This window comes from Mandrillus leucophaeus, unplaced genomic scaffold (assembly GCF_000951045.1).
Source record: "Mandrillus leucophaeus isolate KB7577 unplaced genomic scaffold, Mleu.le_1.0 Scaffold192, whole genome shotgun sequence".
Lineage (NCBI taxonomy): Eukaryota > Metazoa > Chordata > Mammalia > Primates > Cercopithecidae > Mandrillus > Mandrillus leucophaeus.
The window spans coordinates 4,146,527-4,163,673 of NW_012101943.1; the positions used below are offsets into that span (position 1 = coordinate 4,146,527).

The 17,147-nt window shown below is 39.3% G+C and overlaps 1 protein-coding gene across 3 annotated transcripts in view; it reads left to right on the forward strand.

Moving 5' to 3' along the window:
* The first annotated feature begins 202 nt into the window (after nucleotides 1-202).
* Nucleotides 203-17,147, forward strand: part of CHURC1 (churchill domain containing 1) — a 28,308-nt gene continuing 11,363 nt past the window's right edge. The window contains exons 1-3 of one of the 3 annotated variants that reach the window (XM_011978313.1): nucleotides 203-370; nucleotides 9,274-9,409; nucleotides 11,303-11,373. In XM_011978313.1, coding sequence (XP_011833703.1) covers nucleotides 251-370; nucleotides 9,274-9,409; nucleotides 11,303-11,373 — 327 coding nt within the window. In that variant the 5' untranslated portion in view covers nucleotides 203-250. Of the gene's footprint in view, nucleotides 371-9,273; nucleotides 9,410-11,299; nucleotides 11,374-17,147 lie in introns of all 3 variants that reach the window. The other 2 variants (XM_011978312.1, XM_011978314.1) reach the window with 2 other exon arrangements.

Here is a 17,147-nt window from a genome sequence, read left to right on the forward strand (position 1 = left end):
TTCTTATCAGCCTAAGCTCAGGAAGGTGTCTGTGAGAACTTCGCTCAGCCCAAGATCCACCTTCCCTTCCCGTCACATCTGTCAGTGCACACGATTTCTTCCTCTTTCTCGGAAGGAGTTCTGAAGCCCCACCCTTTGCCGACGCAAGGTGCCAAGGAGACTGTGCCCTGCCTTGACAACAGTTGCTAAGGGGCAGAGATTTCGGCTCAGTTCCCGAGACGGAATATCCAGGAGTCGAGTAGTTGGGCGCATGCGGCAACCATATCTCAGCTCTCGCGAGGTTTGGTCTTCCCGGAAGCGTTGGAGGGCATTCCATGTTGACCTCATCGCGATGTGTGGCGACTGTGTGGAGAAGGAATATCCCAACCGGGTGAGCGACTGGGCGCTCCCTTGGCTCGCGGCCGGCCCCCGAGGTGTCTCACACCCCAGGCTGGCCTTCCCAGGGAGGCCGTTCGCGGGGCGGACTTGGCCGCACTGCCCGTCCCGGTGACCCGGTAGCGGTATTTAGGCACACGGGGGATGGCCTGTGGCGGTCAGCGCCTCTGGTCCCCGCCCTGGCGGCTGACCTCAGCTGTCGTGGTCGTTCTCTTGAGCTCCAGGGAGCAACAGAGGAACCCCACCACCGCCACAAACCCGGTCGACAACCGAGGGACTCCCTCACCCCCACTACCGGTATCATCCTCAAGCTCGATTTGATGAAGTTCAATTTTCTTACCGAATTCTAAAGCCGGAGGGGACCTCTGAGGTCATGTGTTCTAACACTTTTGCGGATGAAGAAACCAGTGCCCGGAGAGGGGAAATCACTTGCTGAAGTTTACATTCTGGATGAGAGCCAGGACTAGGATTTAGGTTTCCTGCCTGTTACTACCTTTTAAATCTCAGTTACTTTCAGGTTCAAAGCTTGTCTATTCTCATTTATTCAAGGCCTCCTTGTTGAACATTTATATATGTGTAGTTAGATTACTTTGCTAGGCCAGAAAGGAATTATTTCTCCTCTCTTTGAGACAGGGTCCCACTGTTGCCCAGGCTGGTCTCAGATTCCTGGGATCAAACTATCCTCCCGCCTTGGCCTCCGAAAATGCTGGGATTAATGGCATGAGCCGCCGCGCCCAGCTGGATTCTTTCTTTCAGAGAAGAAATTAAAAGGCAGCTTTGGTGCTGCCTAACAGCTTACAGTTTTGGGAAGTATGTGACTAACAAAAATGAGTACCTCAGTTCAGAAATGCTATTCAAGTTTAGGGAAAGAGGAGGGCAATAGGAGATAGTGCTGTTCTCCCCTGAGAAAAGGTGAACATCATCTAAGGCTTGAAGGGCAGTTGTAATTAGGGTAGAAAAGAAGGTGAGGAGCTGGAGGATGGGGGAAAATTACAGGAATGGAATTTGTGCATTGGTTGGGAGGGAGAAAATCTCTGTAGTTGCTTATGTCTTAGTATCTTATGGGTAATACTTAGGCTTTTGAGTAGCTTGTATAGCAGTATGAATTCTCATGGTACAACTACTTTGAAAAAACGGGTGAGCCTTATAAAACACAGAAATGACCCAGCGATTCCCATTCTAGAAAAATGCATGTGTATATGCTTCTGAAGACCTATAAATAAGAGTGTTCATAACAGCATTATTTTTGTAGTAGATTGGAAAAGTAACTGTGATATATTCATTAGAATGGAACACCATTAATGAATGAGGAATGGAAATGAATGAATTAGAGCAGTAGTTCTCTACCAGGAGTGATTTTTGCCTGTTAGACATTTGGCAATATCCGGAGACATTTTTTGGTTGTCAAAAGGTGAAGTACTACTGACTTCTAATGGGTGGTGCAAGGGATGCCCCTTAACATCCTGCAATACATGGGACAGCCACTACAACAAAGTGTCACTCCCAATGTCAATATAGTGCGGAGGTTGAGAAATCCTGAATTATAGTCATGAAACCAAACTAGAATTACCAGCAACCTGAAGTCTTACAAATAGTGTTGATGAAAGAACACATAAAGTATAATTCAAAAAGAGGCAAACCAAAATATATTATTTAAGGATGTACCTGGGTGGTAAAACCGTAAGGAAAGCACACAATTACTGTTAAGTCGAGATAGTGGTTACTCCTAAGGGATTAGGGTGTGATCAAGAAGGGTCACATGAGAAAAAGTCTTCCGGGGTACAAGCAGTGTTTTATTTCTTGATTTGGGTGGTGGTTCCATAGATGTTCACTTTATAATTATTTCTTATTCTCTACATTTATGTTTCATGTACTTTACTGTGTACTCTTTCGTTTTTTTAAAGTTTAAAAAGATTTTTATGAAACCGGTAATAAACATGGGATATTATAAGACCATGAGGGAGAAGTTTGCAGTAGAGAATATTAAAGAGAGTAGGTTGGATTCTTAAGAGTGCAGTTATTGTAAAACTTAAAAGTCATATTGAGAAGTTTAGAGTTTACATGTTAGGCATTGGGCAACCATCAAAATTTTAGTAGAGAAATGATTCTGAAATCTGTTATTTAGGAAAATGAATCTTATGGCTGAATGTTGAAATGGTGGAATAGAGGGTGTGTAAAGAGAGAACTCCACAGAGCGTTTCAGGAGCCATGGCAACAGTAGTGTAGGCATGAGATAATGAAGACCTTATTTCAAAGAAAGAATTAGGCCGGGCGCAGTGCTCACACCTATAATCCCAGTACTTTGGAAGGCCAAGGCAGGTGGACCGCTTGAGCCCAGGAGTTTGGGACCAGTCTCAAACATGGCAAAACCCTGTCTCTACAAAAAAATACAAATAGGCCGGGCACATTGGCTCATGCCTGTAATCCCAGTACTTTGGAAGGCCAGGGCCGGCAGATCACCTGAGGTCAGGCGTTCGAGACCAGCTTGGCCAACATGGCGAAACCCTGTCTCTACTAAAAATATGAAAATTAGCTGGGTGTGGTGGCACACACCTGTAATCCCAGCTACTTGGGAGGTTGAGACAGGAGAATCACTTGAACCCGGGAGGCAGAGGTTGCAGTGAGCCGAGATCACGCCACTGCACTCCACCCTGGGCGACAAGAGCAAAACTCTGTCTCCAAAAAAAAACACACACACACACAAAAACCCCACAAGTATTAGCCAGGCATGGTGGCATGCACCTGTAGTCCTAGCTACTTGGAGGCTGAGGCAGGAGGTTGCAGTGAGCCATGATCATGCCACTGCACTCCAACCTGGGCAATAGAGCGAGACCCTGTTAAAAAGAAAAAAAAAAAAAAAAATGAATTAACAAGATTCAACCAGTTTAATGTAGAAGAGAATAAGGGGAGACCTGTACATGATCACATGATCTCAGGGTTTTCAGTCTAGGCAACTGGGATGTTGGAAGTATCATTACAGAAATTGGAGGCATATGGGAAGAAAAAACAAAATTGGGGACAAATGGTCAAATTGTTATTAATATCATGCTTCACCTGAGGTTGAGAATATCTGAAGGGTCAAGTGAATATATAAGACTGCAGTTTGGGTACAGCTACACAGATAAGACGAGTCAGTCAACAAAATAGGATTTGTTCTCTAAAGAAAAAAATTTAGAGAATCAAGGACTGAGCTCCAAAGCCTAAATTAACTTCAGAAATGAAAATAAAGAAAGTATAAGGAAGAATAGTAGAAAAAGGGATTGAGGTGATTGGAAAACCAAGAGAGTGCCTTTCAAAGGCACTTTTCTCTGATTTTATTCTGTTCTAAAATAATTAAAAGACTGTCATGAAGAAGAATTAAACTTTTCTTTGGAATTTTAGAAGGCAGATTTAGAAATAATTCGTGGGTGGATGTTATGGGTCTTAGACTTTGAATCAGAATAAAGAACATTCTGACATTTCAAAATGGAATGAATAACTCTTAAAGGAATTAAGCTCTCTTCCTATTGTTCAGTAGAGACTAACTGACCATTTGGAATGTCAAGGATCCTTCCAACTCTGGGGTTCTTTGAAGTCATGACCTATTTTTAAGTGCAGTAGGAGCAGAAGCCCACTGCTTTTGCTCAGCTTTGCAGAAGCTTAGCAAAGGGAAGGGTAATAAGATGGTGGGCCGGGCCTGGTGGCTCACGCCCATAATCCTAACACTTTGGGAAGCCAAGGCACAAGGATGGCTTGAACCAGGAGTTTGAGACCAGCCTGGGCAACATAGTGAGACCCCATCCTTACTAAAAATAAAAATTAAAAAACATTAGCCAGGCGTGGTGGTGTGTGTCTATAGTTCCACCTACTTGGGAAGAGGCTAAGGCAGGAGGATTCCCTCAACCCAGGAGTTCGAGGCTCCAGTGAGCTAAGATCACACCACTGCACTCAGGCCTGGGCAACAGAGCAAAACCCTGTCTACTTAAAACAACAACAAAAAAATCATTTGTTGGGAAGCTCTAAGTGTAGAATGAGTAAGTAATAGTTAATTATTTATCTTTGATTACATAAAGTTGTTTGGAGTTTTGTCATTTATTTTTACAGACTAGGAATATACAGTACTGAATTCTTAATGGGGCTCTGGCCTACTTATAAATGTTAACACTGAGAATTTGAATTCAAACATGAGTCAAGTTGGAAATGAACCATACTAATGTTTTGAACCCAAATGTTTTTTAACTCAACTGTGAACCACATTTTTTTTTCCTTCAGGAAAGCATTTAGCAAACCGGTCGGAACTAAACTCTACTACATTTTCTAAAATTACTGAACAGGCACAAAATTGTAATAAAATATTTTTCATATCAAACTGGAAATGAAACTTCATATATTTTAATTTCAGCTTTAAATTTTGTTAGTAATGCAACAGGAATACAGAAATACATTATTAATCAGTGGGGAAAAATCAGCGTTAGTGATACGTTTAAGTTTAAAATTACATGTTTTATATTTGTCGTTTAAAACTAAGCTGCCAAATTTCATATACTCAAGTTGTTGCTTAGTAGATAACATTAAACCAGATTTAATTAAATGCTGAATAATATATAATTAGCAAAACAGTTGTAAAATGTTACTCTGCATCTTAAAATTTATAGTTATATGTGCCTGTATTTAAAAAGTATACTCTTCAATCAATTACCTAACTTTCCACTTAAGCCAATGGAAAAACAGGCCGGGTATGGTGGCTCACGCCTGTAATCCCAGGACTTTCGGAGGCCGAGGCTTGCAGATCACTTGAGGTCAAGAGTTTGAGACCAGCCTGGCCAATATGGTGAAACCCGGTCTCTACCAAACAATGCAAAAATTAGCTTGGCATGGTTTTGTGCGCCTGTAATCCCAGCTACTTGGGGGGCTGAGGTGAGACAATCACTTGAACCCAGGAGGCAGAGGTTGCAGTGAGCCGAGATTGTGCCACAACACTCCAGCCTGGGTGACAGTGAGACCCTGCCTCAAAAAAAAAAGAAAAGGAAAGAAAAAGACAATGGAAAAAAAGAGCAAACTGAACCCAAAGCAAGCAGAAGGAAGAAAATAATAAGGATCAGAGTAGAAAATACTGAGAGAATACAATAGAGAAAATCAATGAAATAAAAAGTTGGTTCTTTAATAAAAACCATATTTTCCATTTTTAAACATTCCCTGGCAAAATATATACATTAGCAGAACTCCAAACAACTTTATGTAATCAAAGATAAATAATTAACTATTACTTATTCTCTACCTGTAACTTGTATCATCTGAAATAATTTGCTGGAAAAAAATTAATCCAGTCTTTATCAGAATAATTAGAGCTTTCTCGTAAGATTTTATAACATACTCTCACATTAATTATCCTCATAGTTTTCAGCCATTTCTTCTTGCACACTTGTATACCTTCACAAATCCTTAACCAGGATTTATCTGAATCAAATTTTCTAAGGGTACTTAACATGTCGACTTTTTTCCCTTTCTTCTTGAAGTTGTTATGGTCTACTGTTATTATTGTGGAATTGATTTGAATTGCATTCTTTTTCCACCTGTTATGGGAGCCAGAAAACCTTACCTGAATAATGTGTGCTTTAGTTTACTTTCCCAAATTTGGATGTTAGTAGTCTTGCCTTACCTAGTAAAAGAGCTACGCCTCACTGATGAAGGTTACTCTTGCTGCTTTCAAATGACCAGGGCTCTTAAAGAAAGTCCCATCAGCTTTTTATATACTGTACTTGTATTTTGCCATTTGAAGCATTTACTTCCCAGAGAACAGATACATAGAGACTTCTCCTTCAGTGTTTCCTTAGAGTCACATTCTGCCTACTTACATGGTCAGATTACAGAGGCTAGGCCACATTGTGCAAGGAACCTGTGTCTGGATGCAGTCCAGTTCAGAGTTATATTTATTTGAAATTGACATTTGGATCTTTTTAAAAACTGTTTTGCTTTCCTTAATTTTTTGGAGTCCTTGGCAGTCAGCTTTTATAGATTCAAGGGAATCCCAATTCAAACTCCAGTAGACTTTTTTGTAAAGTGTGTAAACTGATGTTAAAATTTACATGAAACTGAAAAGAACCAAGAATAGCCAGTTTATAGGATGTAAACTACCTGATTTAAAGACTTACTATAAAACTGTAGTAATCAAGAGAGTTTGATATTAGTGGGAAGGTAGATATATATATCAAGGGAACAGAATAGTCAAAGCAGACCCACATATATGTGGTCATTGACTTTTTTCTACAAAAGCACCATTGTAATTCAGTGGGGGAAAAGATAGTCTTCAACAAATCTTGCCAAAACAACTGGAAATCCATATGGAACTAAATAAACCTTGATCGTTACCTCATATATAAAATTATTTCAAAATGGATTATAAACCTAAACCTATAAACTAAAACTGTAAAACTTCTAGAAAAAAACATAAGAAACTTTTTGCAACCCTGGGGTAAGCAGAGATGTCTTAGTAGAAAAGAAGAAAAGTAGAAGAGAAATTATAAAAGAAAAAATAAATTGGACTTTATGAAAATCAAAACTTGTTTGATCATCAGAAGAAACCATTAAAAAAGGCAAATCAGTGATGGAGAAAATATATTTGGGAAAAAAACTTGTGTTTAAGATATATAAAGGACGCTTATAACTCAAAATAAACAACCTAACTTTTTGAAAATGGGCAAAAGACTTGAATAGACACTCCATAAAAGAAGATACGTGAATAAGCACCATGAAAAGATACTCAACATCATTAGCCATCAAGGAAACAAAAGTTGAAACTACAGTGAGATACCACTTTACATCACTGGAAAGGCTAAAATAAAAAGCAATACCTAGTATTAATGTAGATATAGAGCAACTGGAACCACACGTTGCTGGCAAGAATGTAAACTGGAAAACCATGTGGCAGTTTCTTGTGAAGTTAAATATACCATATTTTTACCATATTAGCAATTCCACTTCTACATATTTACCCGAGGGAAGGGAAGACATATGTCCATCCAAGACTTGCACATGAATCTCCATAGCTGCTTTATTCATAATAGCCCCGAATGGAAACAACCCAAATGTCTACCAAGAGCTGAATTCTACAGGGGATACTATTTGGCAATGAAAAGCAACAAACTACCAGTACCTAGAACAACAGGGATGATGAACATAGGCATTATATCGAGCAAGGGAAATTGGATGCAGGAGTATACTGATTCTGTTTATATAAAATTCTAGAACGTGCAAGACTGTGGAAATAGAAATCAGATCAGTGGGTGTCTGGGGTGGGATGGAGGTTAGAGATAGACTGAAAAGCACGAAGGAACTTTTTGGGTGAATAGAAATGTTTTATACCTTCACTAGGGTAGTGGTTACATGGGTATATACATTGGTTAAAAGTCATTAACCTATGTGTACCCTTAAAGTGTGTGAATTTTATTGTATGTAAATTGTACTTCTGTAGATTTTATTTAAAAAAAAAATCAAACCATTTGCTCTTAATAACTGGAAATGTATACTTTAATCCTAAGGCCCTTTTCCCTTTTAGTAGTTAAGGCAGTGCACCTATGATTTAATAACTCTAAACTGTGTAGTAATGTCTTGATTTTTCCCACCAGAGTTAATCTCTAACTCATACATAGAAGGGAGAGATTCCTCCATGCATAGAAGGGAGAGATTAATTCTCCCACCAGAGTTCATCTCTTCCTCAATACACGGAAGGGAGACATTCCTCAATACATAGAAGGGAGAGATTAATTCTGGTGCTTGGAATCCAGAAAGACTTCCTAGTGGCATTATTTATGGTGAATCTTAATTTTGCTGATGCTTCTTAAAATTCCTTGAAGATAGGAACGTATTTGGCTGATCTTTGAATCCTCTATTGTGCTTTGCACAATACCAGACATACAGATGCACTGGAGAAACGTTGATTTGAGTGATTTTTTGTCACATTACTTAAAAATACTCTTACGTTTGTTGCTGAGAAATGGGATTGGACTAGATTATTTATAAAGTGACTTTTAATTCTTAACAAGTATTAGTAAGCCTTTAGCAAAGACTTGCTTTTGGTTGCGTACGATGGTTCACAACTGTAATCCCAATACTTGAGAGGCTGAGGTGGGAAGATCGTTTGAGCCCAGGAGTTTGAGACCAGCTTGGGCAACATAGCAAGACCCCATCTAAATTACCAAAAAAAAAAAAAAAGTCTTCCCTTGAGCCAGGAGCATAAGTTATTTAGAATTTCTTTTTTAAAAACTTTTTTTGAAAATTTGTATAGTTTCTTAGTAAAGATGTAAAACCCATTCTCTCTTAAATGCAGATGTGTCAGTCTTACGAAATGAAGAACTTAAGCTTCTGTTCCTCAGTCACGTATATTCTTAAGGACTGACATCTATAGAGCTAGGAGTTTACTTTTGTTTGTTCGTTTTGTATTATGATCAAGGATCAAAACTATTTGAACAAACAACTAAACATCATAGTATGTAAGATCATCTTTATCATTGACTCAGTTTCTGTTTTGATTGAATTTAATTCTAGTTTTGGTATGCCTCGTTTAATATTGTTGGCTATTAAATTTTTCTAATTTTCTATTTTCTTATTTTATATTAAGGTTTCCTTAAGATGTTTCCAGATATCTATTTGCAGTTTGTCCTCCCTTTTCAACATATGGCAGTCCTCAGAGACTTAAGGGTCTAACACTGTGCTTTAGTTGCCTTTTTTTTTTTTTTTTTAACATGAGTAACATTTCTTTAGGAAAGCTGGTAATTTCAAAAATTATTTGGTATATGACCTAGAAGGAAATGCTGTCCATTTTTTCGTTTTGTTTTGCCTTTAGAGATTTCAAGTCTATTAATCATCTCACTAAAGATTTTGAAATGTAAAGAAATTAAATTCCTGTTTCTGATATTTTAGGGTAACACCTGCCTGGAGAATGGATCTTTTTTGCTGAACTTTACAGGCTGTGCAGTGTGTAGTAAGCGGGATTTTATGCTGATCACAAACAAATCCTTGAAAGAAGAAGATGGAGAAGAAATAGTTACCTATGATCGTAAGTAGACTTTTCTTTATTTTTTTAACCTAAGTGTGTTAGCAGGTGTCAGCTTTTGGAAGTTGATATGTTACGCAAAATATTCTGAGGCCTATTTCTTTATTGTATCGTGCACATAGTTACAAGTTAGGTTTTTAAGAGGAAAATGTCATTAACACCTCATTTATCTGGGATCATCAAAGAGTCTATGTAAATGACTTTTGCAGATAACTAGAGCTTATGATTCAGACACTGAATTTTTTTGTTTATCAAATTATTTTTTAGGGACATACTTTTAAAAGCTTTATGCTGCCTTAACAAGATATATTTTTTATTAATTGTTATTATTGTGACCTTAGGGTCATCCATGTGAGTTTTCACTTTCTGCTACAGTATAATACCATGATATCCTCCAACAGCTATTAAAGTATTTAGGGCTACTTGTCCCTATACTAAATGACTTCCGGAATGCAGTGTTTCTTTTAGTCTTGTTTCTGCTCAGAATGTCTAGCTTTTTTTCCTCCAGTGTCACTGTCAGTCTGTTGTTCCTTACTTTTGCAGCTAAATAATAAGCTGCCTTCATATCCTTCTCCTCGTCCTCAATATTGGGAAACCAAATAAACTGTGTATAAAAAAAATTAATTCTGAGGTTAGCACTAAGGATTTCTGTAAGTTAAGTATATGTATACGTCAGTGCCCAGATATTGTGAGAAGTATTTAACTGTTCACATTCCCTTTTTGCTTGTCTCCTGGTTCTTGGGTACCGTCTGAACACATGAGGAATAAATGTACAGTTAATGGTATTTTGACAGAGGAGTTTGAAAGACACCAAGCCTTTAGAATGGAGTCAGATAATAATAAATGTTCTAAGCTAGAAGAATCTTTTTCTTTCTTTTTAGCGTATGTTTTCTTTAAGCTGTATTTCATTCCAGGCAATAGGGCATAGTGGTTTAAGAGCAAGGGACCTGGAGCTAGGCTGTTTGGGTTTGACTTCTAGTTCCACTACATCCTGGCTCAGTCCTTTTCCTAGTTACTTAACTGAAGTATGCCTTTGTTTGCTTATCTCTAAAAAGGTGGTAATGATAGTATCTACCTTATTGAGTTTTTTAGAAGATTAAATATTTAAAATAGTAAGCACTCAATAAATCATTGTTTTTACTAGATTATTTTGTTACCATTAAATTCACTTGAATGCCCAGCTTTGGTTTTTATTTATGATTGGATATAGTAGCACAGTTTATATTATTCATGATAATGAAAACTTTTACATAGTTAAATAGGTACAGCTGGGATGGGCGTGGTGGCTCACGCCTATAATCCTGGCACTTTGGGAGGCTCAGGAGGGAGGATCACTTGAGCCCAGGGGTTCAAGACCAGCCTGGTCAACATAGTGAGAACTCACATCTACAAAAACTCAAAAAAATTAGCTGAGTGTATTGGCGCATGTCTTGAGCCCCTCTCGGGCTCAAGTTATTCTCCCAGCTACTCAGGAGGCTGATTTGGGAGGATAACTTGAGATTGAGAGGTTGAAACTGCAGTGAGGCATGATCGTGCCACTACACTCCAGCCTGGGCAGCACAGTAAGACTCAGCCTCAAAAAAAAAAAAAATTGATCTAGCTAGTGTAAAAATACACTTAAATATCTTTTAACTGATTCTCTTAAAGAACTCTTGGTGCCAATTAGTAAAAGCATATTAAGTCTCTGAGCTCAGACTCTTAATTATGTAGTGTTGCTATGTGGCATATTCTGAATTTTTTAAAAATCAAGGTAGATATTATAATGGATTTCCTCTTGTGTTAAATATGAAAGACTTAAGATTCTCTTTAAATAATATGCTGAGAATAGAAATTTTAATAGAAATTTTAAGAAACTCTCTAAGACTTAATTACATAAGTCTTTCTTTGTTTTAGCAGATTTGTGTAAGAATTGTCATCATGTAATAGCCAGACATGAGTATACATTCAGTATCATGGATGAATTTCAGGTAAATATAAATATGGGTGTGTTGTGGGGAGGTTAGGGCAATAACAAAAGTGCCCTTGAGAATCTAAACACAGTTTTCATAAGTGAAGTGCAAAGTGTTAGCATATATTAAAGGAGACTATGGTTTTTGTTTTTTTTATTTTTTATTTTTTTGAGATGGTGTCTTGCTATGTTGCCCAGGCTGGTCTTGAACTCCTGGGCTCAAGCAATCCTCCCACCTTGGCCTCCAAAGTATTGGAATTACAGGCATGAGCCACACTGTGCCCAGCCCCATGCCTTTCTTATATCTGTGCAAGTTGAGAGAGAGACTTTAGATGTGGGTGCATTTGTGCTAACCTGACTTCACAAGAGTCACAAATCAAAATGTGTAGTTTACAAATGATATCTCAGCCCTGTCATTTTTGTTTATAACGAATAGTAGCACATTCTGGCTTCTTCTGAGGTTACCATTGTGCTTCTTTTTTTCTGCCCAGTTATGTGACTGTGCAGTTGTGGGCTTTTAAGTGGTGGCCTGTCCACTGCCACCATACTTGCCCAGCATGGAAATTGTGATAAGGAGGTTATCTTTGTTTTCCCAAGTTGGCATGTAGAGTTGAACAACTCTGCAGTCTCATCTGTGGTAAGACATTATAATATTATTAAGTAAAATTACAAGCTGTGTGTATCAAAGTTGGAGGAGAAATACTGAACCACTGTGAAGCTGGAGATTAAGAGATTTATCATAAGGATTAATCCTTACACAATTGTGAGAGCATGTGAAGAATTCTCTGGAAGGTTGGTATAGGCCTGAAGTTGCTGAAGATTCACAGGTCTGATGATCAGAAAGAAAAGCTGAGCAGTGTGGGAGAGCCAGGGACAAACTGAAACCTGCCTCTGTCCCTCACTGCCTGTTTTCAAGCCTTCAAGTTGAGTTACTTATTTTGTGTGAACTACGTATTTGTCCATAGGATATAAATATCAGGCTAGGGCTTTTAACAGCCAAGAGAATTTTTTCAATTCCCTTCACATTTGGATAGTACTTAATTAGGAAAATAATAGTCTTCCATAGAAGAATCATAAGATAGTAAAACCCCTCTTATTCCTTATGTTAGCATGGAAGAAACTGCTTAGTCACCTATCAGAGTCTGGTCTGATGTGTTGTGGTTAATCTAAAATAACATCTTGACTATATTTCTTCAGCATCCAAAAATTAGGCCTCAGGAAATATTTATATGATATGTGTAACTTAGGGCAAAATTGACATCTTAGTGAATAAGTAGTGGCCACATAGGGGGATGAGCACCTCCTGGGCTTAAAGAAACAGTTCTGTTCTTTTATGGGAGGAAAGGAGTGCTTATAGCTATTTTCAAGAAGCTCCTGAAACTCACATGAGTTATGTACAGCTCCCGAATGAATATTGAGGTTGCCTGTTTATGTCCTAACCAAGCCATTGTAAATTAGCTAGACCAAAGTCTAGCTGATTTTTCCTTTATGGCTGAATGCAGCCATTTTCAAAGCTGCCCTAGAAATTACTCTGGGACAAGAAGAAGGTAAAGGAAGGTGGCTTGTCACGATGTGAGAAACTATGAAATGGTGGTGAAAATGATTCTAAAACTAGACTCTCTACTCCCAGTCTACTCCTCCCCAACATCTACTTCCCCACCCACCCCCCAACTCATATTCCATACTCTACCATCAGATTAATTTTCTTAAAATGATGTTTTCAAAGCTGGGCACGGTGGTGTGTGCCTACAGTTTGAGATACTCAAGAGGCTGAGGCAGGAGAATCTCTTGAGGCCAAGTGTTTGAGTACAATCTGGGCAACATAGTGAGACCCTGTCTCTACTAAAAAGTAAAAATAAATGATACTTTTGGGTGACCTCATTGGCCTTCCCATAGCGCACTTTTAGCTACAGTACAATATCAAAGCTCCTCATTTCAAGGTTCTCACTGGACTGGCCCAGCTTCCCTTCTTTTATTTCCCGCCACTCTTTCGTATGTACAGCATACTTAGCATTGTCCCAACTTTAGACTCTTCCTTCTCTCCTGTTAGAGAGGAAGATTTTTATTTACTCCTCTTTAATGCTACCCCACTGCATTTCCTCAGGAATCTCATGTTATTGTCTCTCTCTCTAGTGTACTTTGATTCATCCTGTAATCATTTCTTCTTCCTCTTGCTTCTTTATTTGAATAGGATATTTGTTTGTTGCAACAAGGTCTCACTCTGCCACCCAAGATGAAGTGCAGTGGTATAATCACAGCTCACGGCAGCCTTGACCTCCCGGGCTCAAGCGATCCTTCTGCCTCAACTCCTAGAGTAGCTGAGACTACGGGCACTAGCCACCGTGAGTGGCTATTTTCAAAATTTTTTTCTGTAGAGATGAGGTATCACTTTGTTGCCCAAGCTGGTCTTGAACCCCTGGGGTCAAGCAGTCCTCCTGCCTCAGCCTCCCAAAGTGCTGGGATTACAGGTGGGAGCCATTGCCCGGCCACTTGAATAGGTCTTTACCCTATTTTCTTTATTTCCATGTGCTCCTCTTAACTACCTACAAACTGGTTTTCATTTTCACTGTACTAAAACTGTTCTCTCATAGGTTTGCTATAATCTAACCACATCCTGTGACTTTGCCTTAGTTCTTTTCTCTCTTACATGGCTTCTGCGTCTAGTTTTATTAACCATTGTTGTCTTTTTGTAGCATTTCTGCCCTTGAGGTTCATAGTGCTTTACTTCTTTCCTTTTTAAATCATTCTAACTGCTCCTTTGGGTTTTCTCTCATTTTTCTTTCCTGTTTTCTCTAAGTGATACTCCTGAGCTTTTGGTCTGTGGTCTGGAACCTTCTTTATGCTCTCTCATGTAGTGAACACACATGTACTCAGTCTTAGTAGAGACCTGTTAGATACCTTTCACATTTCCTTCTCTAGCCTTCATGCCTACACCTCTCATCCCCTCTGTTTTCTTTGTTTTTCTTGCTTTTTCTCTGACTCTAACATCATACCTCATGTCAAGGACCATACCCAATGAAGCCTGAATTACTGCACATTTCCCAAACTGCAGTTCTGCACACTGCCATCAAGTTAATCTTCTTAAACATGTCATCCTCCACTCCCCTGCTAACAAACCAGATGCAGCTTCCTTTCCCTTTTACTCCGTAAGCGATGCACATACTGTTTTCCTTATTACTGTCCATATTCATGCCTTTTCCTTGATTTGAATTGTCCCTCTCTCTACCTTCAAGTCAACTAAATCTTACCTCTTTCTAGCTGAACTCAAATTCAGTCTCCTCTTTGCTCTTCAAGCCTGTACATCTTCTCCCTTTTCTGAACTTTTCTTGTACCTATGTCAGGCCCTGACTCTGGTGAATAGCCACTTGGGAACTTCTACCTCAGCCTAATGGCTACAAGAAACCTCTATTCTCAGCTGCCATTACTTACTATCCTTGTCCCCACCCTACCCCAGCCCCTCATCCTATCCTGGCAGTAGTTCAAGTTCAAGGTGGGATTCCCAGCCATCGTTGTCGTATTATATTAAACATCTTATAGGAGATTTAAACATAGTCCAAAGTAGGCAGAACAGTGTACTAATGTACACTACCCATCTTCAAGTTGCTTTATTTGTACTTCACCTTTCTCACATCCCCCCACAAGATTATTTCAAAGCAAATTCCAAACATATCACTACCTCTTTAAATATTTCATTAGCCTCTCTGAAAGATAAGTCTTCTGTTTTTAAAACAACCGTAATGCCATTATTGAACAAAGTAGGATTTTCTGGTGACAAGACTAGGGGAAAAGTGGCGACAGAGAGACAGAATTTACATGGAAAATATATCATAAATTATTATAGGTATCCTTTAGTTTTAAAAAAAATTCCCCCAGCAAAAGGCCCCCCGCTGTCCCCCGACCAAAATGTTCTGTGTGTTTACTTCAAGAAACAAGACAGAAACTATGAGATGTTTACTTCAAGAAACAAGACAGAAACTATGAGACTGCTTTCTATTCCTCTGTGGGCCAGGGAAGGAGAAGACTTGGAGTCAGAATTAACAGGGACTAATAGAGGAAAAGAGTAAAGGGGCCCTCAGAATTAAAAAAAAAAAAAAGATCTGGTCTTACTCAGAGGTAATTCCACCCATTTTGCTCTTCCCTCCAAATCTCTTCCCCTAGGCCCTGCCCAGTTGGAGCCTTTAAGAGTCCCTGTGAATGACTGGGGGAATTATTTTCTCTACTTGAATGATTTTGATAAAAGGTGTCCTAATCTCATCATACTCCTGGCAGCCAAGGAGATCTGTTCCTGGCATCCCAAGTTAGAATTCTAGACATATTTTCCCACAGAAGCACTTCTATATATGGTTAGATTCTATGGTACTTGAACAATATAAATGTAAAAGACTTGTGGATTTTCCTGGGAACCTAACCGCCATGTATGACATTAATTCTGTGGGAAATTGCTTTTGAATTCCAAATAATTGACTTGCAATGAAATTTGGGTTCCAGACTGCCTATAAAGATTATAGGTATGATCAGTCTCACTGATTTAATAATCTTGCCAGATTATATGTTAGGTTTTTTCCCCCTCCCAAGTTAGACTGCAGATTTTATAAAGTCAGACTTTGTTCTTTCGTGTCTGCCAGCACATTGCAGAGCACGTAGGCACTCAGTATAAATTTGTCAGTGCCTAGATTGGTTGAAAACTCAAGTATTTGTTTAGCGTCACACATTTTCTCTTTTTGACTCTATTACTTGTTTCCTTCTTCTTTTCCTGTAAAAGGTTACCATCCAAATAGCAATGCTTGGTGGGTTAAAGCAGTGGAAGTATTTGACAGTGGTAAAAGACCTTGAAGAGGATGTATTTTTATTTTATTTTTAGTTCATAAAGCAATCTTTCCACTTCCACAACTAAGCTCCCCTCCTGAACTCACCAGTAGAAGATGGAAAAAGCAGTTGCCAGCTTCAATTTCTTTGTACCACAGTCATTGTTTACCTCTGTGGCCCTCTCTAGTGACTGTCTAAACCCAAGAAACACAAACTGCCTTGACCGATCAATTTCCAGACAGCTAGCAAACTCAGCATCAGGTGTGGAAATTCGAGAAGACTTAACATAGATGTTTGTTTTCATACAGAGATAAAAGGCTTTTAAAGGAAAGGTTTCAAAGAAATATGTCTCTGTAGTTTATGACTGTTAAATATTCTAGAAAGGGAAAGCTGTAAGAATAGGACTTTGAAGGCCGGGCGTGGTGGCTCACGCCTGTAATCCCAGCACTTTGGGAGGCCGAGACGGGCAGATCACGAGGTCAAGAGATCGAGACCATCCTGGCTAACACGGTGAAACCCTGTCTCTACTAAAAATACAAAAATTAGCCAGGCGCAGTGGCGGGCGCCTATAGTCCCAGCTACATGGGACGCTGAGGCAGGAGAATGGCATGAACCCGGGAGGCGGAGCTTGCTGTGAGTGGAGATCGCACCACTGCACTCCAGCCTGGGCGACAGAGCGAGACTCCGTCTCAAAAAAGGAAAAGAACAGGGCTTTGGGCTGGGTGCAGTGGCTCACACCTGTAATTCTGGCACTTTGGGAAGCCAAGGTGGGAGGATCACTTGAGCCTAGGAGTTTGAGGCCACCCTGGGCAACACAGACCCCATCTCTACAAACAATTTAAAAATTAGCCAGGCGTGTTGCCAAGTGCATGTAATCTCAGTTACTTGGGGGACTGAGGTTGGATGATCACTTGAGCCCAGGAGGTCAAGGCTGCAGTGAACCATCATTGCGCCACTGCACTCCAGTCTGGGCAACACAGTGAGACC